The sequence below is a fragment of the Aristolochia californica genome, unplaced genomic scaffold (genome assembly GCF_029961685.1).
Source record: "Aristolochia californica isolate CCGP_79_NKW_82.1479 unplaced genomic scaffold, dmAriCali1.0.hap1 SCAF_2, whole genome shotgun sequence".
NCBI classification, from domain to species: domain Eukaryota; kingdom Viridiplantae; phylum Streptophyta; class Magnoliopsida; order Piperales; family Aristolochiaceae; genus Aristolochia; species Aristolochia californica.
Genome location: NW_027181881.1, coordinates 11,321,673 through 11,328,774, shown reverse-complemented (window position 1 = coordinate 11,328,774; position 7,102 = coordinate 11,321,673). Strand labels below are relative to the sequence as shown.

The window sequence follows — 7,102 nt, the reverse complement described above, 5'->3', positions numbered from 1 at the left end:
ATGTCCTCATTGTAATGCAAAAGTGAGAAATATTGAAGAAATGAAAGGAACTTCCCTGGTTTAATGGTGATTCAGTCATAGTTTGTAATTTTCAGCTCTTTATTCATGCTAAATAAACCTGCATCAAAATCCAAATTATAAAAAAATAAAAAAATAAAAATAAAAATAAAATATTGAGGAATAAAAGAATGTTCTATGGGCTGCCTCCCATAAGTGCTTGTTTTAAAGTCTACAACCAAACTTTTCAATCTTCATCAATTAGGGTCTCCAAGAGGAACAAGTGCACAGTTCCTCTCCACATGCTCTCCATAATAGTGCTTCAATCTCTGACCGTTAACTCTGAATATATTCCATGTCTTGTCCTTCAAGTCTATTGCTTCAAAAGTGGAAACATTGTCAACTGTATAAGGACTTGTCCATCTTGATTTTAACTTGCCTGGGAAGAGTTTGAATCATGAATTGAAAAGTAAAACCTACTGTCCTGGAACAAACTCACGGCGAAGAATTTGTTTGTCATGCCACTTCTTCGTCTGTTCTTTGTAAATCTTTGCATTTTCATAAGCATCGTTCCAGAACTCATCCATCTCATTCAATTGAAGAAGTCGTTTTTCCCCTGCTGCCTTCGAATCAAAATTAAACTTCTTTACAGCTCAATAAGCTTTATGCTCCAACTCAATAGGGAGATGACACACTTTTCCAAACACTAATCGGTAAGGAGACATCCTGATAGGTGTTTTAAAAGCTGTACAATATGCCCACAAAGCATCATCAAGCTTCTTTGCCCAATTCTTTCTATTGGTGTTGACCGTCTTCTCAAGGATGTTCTTGATTTCACGATTTGAAACATCATCTTGGCCATTAGTTTGAGGATGGTGATGGTAACCAAGTGCTATCTTGTTCTTCACACCATATTTAGAAAGAAGGTTGTCAAACGACTTGTTACAAAAATGGGTCCCTTCGTCACTAATAATAGATCATGGAGTGCCAAATCTTGTGAATATATTCTTATGTAGAAATTTGAGCACCACCTTTGCATTGTTTGTTGTTGCAGCAATTGCTTCCACCCATTTTGACACATAATCAATTGCTAATAAGATATAAACAAAGCCAAAAGAAGGGGAACGTGGGGGGTGAAATCTAAATCTATTCCCCAAACATCAAATAACTCAACCTCTAAGATATTTTTCAATGGTAGCTCTTGACGCCTTAAAAAATTTCCCATATGTTGGCACCGGTCACAAGTTTTCACCAAAGTATAACTATCACGAAAAATAGAAGGCCAAAAGAAACCACTTTGAAGTACCTTAGTTGTTGTTCGTGTTACTCCAAAGTGTCCTCCATATGATGATGAATGGCAATGATGGAGACTGGCTTGCATATCTTCTTCTGGCACACATCTTCGGATGATTTGATCAGGGCAGCTTTTGAACAGCAAAGGCTCATCTCAAAGATAATATTTCACATCATGCATAAACTTCTTACCTTGGTGGTAAGTGAGATCTGGTAGCAGTACTTTTCAAGCTAAGTAGTTTATAATATCAGTATACCAAGGAAGCTTGATCTCACATGCAAATAACTGTTCATCAAGGAATGTTTCTTGGATCAGTGAATTTGGTCTTACTTCCTTTTGCTCTTGCCGAGGGAGATGATCAACAACTGAATTCTCGCTTCCTTTCTTATCTTGAACCTCCAAATCAAATTCTTGAAGAAGCAAGATCCAACGAATTTGTTAAGTACCTAGTTAATACTACCTAAAAGACCGGCCTGGTAGGTAGCGGAAAGCCAAGTACTTAACACAGGACTATAACATCACACACCCCTTGGAGTACACGCCAACCCATGACTGTTCTTGTAGGAATAAACTCAATGTTTTTTTTTACCACCGTCATTCCACCCTTTTTTGGTACAACCTGCACCAGACTTACCCATGAGCTATCTAAAATAGCATAAATAAATCCAGCATTGAGGAGCTTCAAAATTTCAGCTCTCACAACTTCCTTCATTGCTGGATTTAATCTTCTTTGGTGCTTGATTTATAGTTTGTAAAGCTACTCCATTAAAATTTTGTGCATGCAAATGGAGGTACTTATACCTTTTATGTCGGAAATAGTCCATCCCAATTTTTTTCTATGCTCCCTTAACACACATAGCAGCTTTTCCTCTTCTTCGGGTGTGAATGATGCTGCAACAATCACTGGAAAGGTGTAACTATCACCCAAAAATGCATAGCAAAGCTGCTCAGGTAATTGCTTCAACTCTAGAGTTGTAGTTTGCTGCATCTTTTCTTTAGAAATCATTGAATCTATCTTTGCTACCATCTGCTCTAGCCTCGCTACTTCATTGTTAACTGATGTAACCTACTGCAAGGCTCCCAAGGCAAATACATAGTGGAGAAATTCTTCACTAACAAAAGGTAAATCAGATTCACAAACAACAAAGTTATTAAAATTATAAGCTTCATATGAAGTGGTGAAACATCGTTCTAGGTGATCGACATGTATATCTGCTTGAAATCCTTCTTCTACACATTGCTTAATGACGTCTACCCGAAAGCAAGTACTTGGATCTTTTAGAAATATCATGGTTTGGTAGATGTTGAACATAACCTCTTCCTTGTTTACTCTCAATGTTAATTCACCCTTTTGAACATGAATTAAAGCCCTTCCCGTAGTCAAGAATGGTTGGCCAAGAATTAGTGGGACTTCTTGATCTTCCTTCATATCTAACACCACAAAATCAGCAGGAAAAATAAATTTATCCACCTTTACCTATATGTCTTCTATGATTCCACGTGGATACTTGACGGATTAGTCTACTAGTTGCAAAAAAAAGGTTGTTTGTTTCAACTCTCCAAGTCCCAATTTCCTGCAAACAAAAAGTGGCATAAGATTAATGCTAGCACCAAGATCACATAAAACTTTAGTAAAAAATGAATTTCCAATACTGCAAGGCAAAGTGAAACTCCCCGGATCTTTTAATTTTTTAGACAATTTATTTTGAAGAATGGCATTGCATTCTTCAGAAAGCTTCATTGTTTCAAACTCCTCCAACCTTCTTTTCTTGGAAATGATGTCCTTCAAGAATTTGACATAGTTTTGGCATTTCTTCCAAGGCATCTAAAAAAGGAATATTTATGTGAATTTTCTTTAAAATATCCAAAAACTTAGAAAATTGCTTATCTAATTTATGTTTTTGAAAATGTTGAGAATAAGGAAGTGGAGTAGAGAGAATAGGAGGATTTTCAGGATATTAAATTGATGGAGGCATGTCAATCTCTCTTAGTGTATCATCCACAATCTCCTCTTCTTCTACTTTAGTCTTGCTTTGGATATTGTTTTCATCTTTTTGGGGTTGACTTGGTTTCCTTTGATGGTGACCTCTCAATTTCTCTTCCACTCCTAAGGGTGATGGTCTTGCATTGTTCCTTTGGATTCACTTCTATGTTGCTAGGAAAAGTTCCTCTTTGTTGGGCATTGATGGTAATGGCCAGTTGCCCAATTTGCACCTCAAGATTCTTCATAGTGGCTCCCATATTGCTACAATGAATCCCAATGTTATCCAACTATGAATCAGTCTTTTTAAACCTTGATTCTGTCTCCACAAAAAATGAAACCATGGCATCCTCAAGTGACATCTTCTTCTCACTTGATTGACTATCAAATCCTGGAGGAGGTTACAACACATTATTTGTGTTTCCATAAGACAATTTCTCATGATTTTGAAGCCCTAGATGGTAATCATTTGGCATAGGATTACCACGATAGTTGTAGTTCCGATTGTTGATGTATTGAACTTGTTCTTGACTCGCTTCATTGTCCGGAACTGTCATACTTGTAGCTGACACATATTTTGCACTTTGTGGTATCCTTTGGTTTGTCAAACCTGAAATCTGATGGGATAGAGAAGCAACTTGAGAAGAAAGGGCAGCAAACGGCTCCAATTCATGAATCCCAACAACTTTCTTAGCCATAGTTCTTTCGGTTGGCCATTGATATTTTTTTGAGGACATTTCTTCCAAAAGAGAGCCAACACCTTCAACTATCTTTGACATCAATGTTCCACCAGAAGCAGCATCAACTATGGTACGAGTTTTCCCATTTAACCCATTATAGAACATCTGAACTTGCAACCAATCTGGCAATCCATGTTGAGGGCAGCGTCAAATCAAATCTTTGTACCTTTACCATGCTTCATAGAGTGACTCGAAATCATTTTGCTTGAATTGACCAATTTCACTCCTGAGTTGGGCTATTTGTGCTGGTGGAAAGAATTTAGCAAGAAACTTTTCAGCCATGTCCTGCCAACTAGTGATGCTTCCCGGTTATAGAGATTGTAACCAACCTATTTCCTTGTCCCTCAAGGAAAAAGGAAATAATCTCAGTCTAATGGTGTCTATAGTAACACGCTTGATCTTTACAGTGTCACAAATCTCAAAGAACATCACCAAATGAATATTGGGATCATCCAATGGCGATTCGCTGAATTGGGCTTGTTGCATCATGCTGATTGTTGAATTTAAGACCCCATGAATAATAACTCGAGCAAGGGGAGAGAGAAGAGAAAAAGAGAAAAGGAAAAGAGAGCTCTCGAGTAGAGAGAGGAGAAGAGGAAAAAATTAAAGAGAAGAGAAGAAAAGAGCTTCTTTCATGTGAATGAGAGAAGAGGAGAACTTGATGATCTAGACATCCACCAGGTCCTCTATTTATACTATTCCAATTACATAATTAGGGAAACTCTTTAATCGATTAGGATTCCTACTTTCCCTTATAATACATCAATCTAAGGAAGATAATCAATCATATAAATCAAGGAAGATATGCAAATCTTCCCAACACATATTTGAGAATGATACCAGGTCGTGGTATATCTTGTGGGTCCCACTTTAACCTCAAACCTTCTAACGTACTCCAGCTCACTCTAGCTCATGTGGTGACTCCTCTTGCTGACATCACGGTGGGTCCCACCATGGTTGCATGTAATGGTGGGTCCCACATTGTAACACTCCCTCTCAAGCTGGGGGTGAGAAAACATTGTAGATGACCAGCTTGCAGTATATGGTGGTCAAAAAATTTTGAGTGACTAGTTTGGTGAGGATGTTTGCAACCTGGTTTTGCGAGGATATATGCATGAGAGATAAGATGCCTACAGTGAATTTTTCCCGTATGAAGTGATATTCTATTTCAATACGCTTCATTCTTTCATGGAAGACTAGATTCGATGTGATGTGTATTGCGACCTGATTATCACAATATAAGTCCATAGGTGCTTCTTTTTAGAATCCCATTTCAATAAGAAGGGATCTGATCCATAGGAGTTCACCAACCGTGTGGGTCATGGCTCCGTATTCCACTTCTGCACTAGATCGTGCAACTACTTTCTGTTTCTTATTCCTCCATGTAACCAAGTTCCTTCCAACCATCGTACAATATCCAAAGTAAGATTTTCTATCATTCGGGGATTTGGCCCAATCTGCATCTAAGAATCCTTTGATGTTGAAGTTACCATGATCTTTATAGAGAAATCCTCTTCCTAGTGCTCCTTTTAGATATCGCAATATCCTTTCTAGAGCTCGCCAATGACTGATTTGTGGGTTGTGCATATATTGCCTTACCACACTGACTGTATATGAAATATCTGGCCTCATTACGTAGAGGTAAATAAGTCTTCCCACCAATCTTTGATTATTTCTGATGTCTACTTCTTCTTCAGTACTTGCACATAATTTTATATTTTGGTCCATAGGAGTTTTTGTTGGTCTGCATCCCATCATTTCGGTCTCCTCCAATAGATCAAGGACATACTTCCTTTGAGATAATATAATGCCATGTCTGGATTGTAGTACTTCAATTCCCAAAAAATATTTGAGTAGGCTGAGATGCATTGTCTTGAATTCAGCACATATCCTTTCTTTTGTTTTTTGGATGCCCTCGGAATCACTATCGGTTATAATGATATCATCAACATATACTGTCAAAATTACCTTGCCCTTCAGTGTGTCTAATAAATACGGAGTGATCTCCAAAGAATCTGTGAAATCCAGCAAGTATGAGTGCTTGGCTAAAATTTTCAAACCATGCACGAGGGGATTGCTTCAGACCATAGAGGGATTTTTGTAGTCGACATACGGACTCCACCTCAACAACATTTCCAAAAGGTTGTTGCATATAAATTTCCTCTTTTATATCCCCATTAAGGAAAGCTTTTTTTACATCCGGTTGGTATACCTGCCAGGAAGAGTTAGCTGCCAGAGATAATAAGACACGTACCAAGTTCATTTTTGCCACTGGCGACAATGTTTCCTCATAATCAAAGCCATAACTTTGTGTATATCCTTTGGCAACTAGGCAAGCATTTAGGTGAGCCATGAATACATCTGGATTGTGTTTCACAGTAAAAACCCATTTGCAACCAAATGATTTCTTGTCAAAAGGAAGCGTACTAGAGCCCATGTCTAATTTTCATATAGTGTCTACATTTCTTCATCCATTGCCACCTTCCACCCTGGATGTTTAAGAGCTTTCTGACAAGACTGTGGTACAGACATGAAGGAAATAGTTGAGAGAATTGACAACATATAGGGGACAAACGATGATGAGACACAAAATTTGTAATGGGATGAGAAGTAGAGGGCATGGTGCATGATCGGGATTCTTTTCTGAGGGAAATAGGATGAGAATCATATTGTGGGCCAAAAATAACTGGAGAAGATAGACATACCTCGGGTGGATCCGTAAACTCAATGGGTGTGGTGTTAGGTAGTGTATCTAGGGGCTAAGTCATTTATGTAGCACGGGGCACAACCGGCCTAGATGAACCTAGTACTGAAGATAGACCTGGAGGAGCATTGTCAGAATAATATGGAGAGATTTCAAAAAATGTGACATATCGGAACACAAGTAAACACTGAAGAGTGGGATTTTAGCAAACATAACCCTTTTGGCTGCCAGAGTATCTCAGAAAGATACACTTGATAGATTTTGGAACAAGTTTACTGTGTGTTGGGGAGGAAACATGAACAAAACATTGACACCCAAAGACTTTCAATGGTAGTGAAAAAGGATCATCATGAGGTAATAATAGAGAGTAAGGGGATTTTTTACCA

At 38.1% G+C, this 7,102-nt stretch overlaps 1 protein-coding gene and 1 non-coding gene across 2 annotated transcripts; one reads left to right on the top strand and one right to left on the bottom strand.

Moving 5' to 3' along the window:
- Positions 1–254: 254 nt before the first annotated feature.
- LOC137954873 (uncharacterized) lies at positions 255–2,003 on the bottom strand. Its single transcript, XM_068801775.1, has 4 exons — positions 1,926–2,003; positions 693–899; positions 497–620; positions 255–436 (listed from the first exon to the last, which is right to left on the bottom strand). Exons 1-4 carry the CDS (start codon positions 2,001–2,003, stop codon positions 255–257), a joined length of 591 nt encoding a protein of 196 aa, XP_068657876.1.
- Positions 2,004–4,139: 2,136 nt separating this feature from the next.
- Positions 4,140–4,246, top strand: LOC137957386 (small nucleolar RNA R71). Its single transcript, XR_011113355.1, has one exon. It is a non-coding gene; the product is annotated as a small nucleolar RNA R71 (small nucleolar RNA).
- The last annotated feature ends 2,856 nt before the right edge of the window (positions 4,247–7,102 follow it).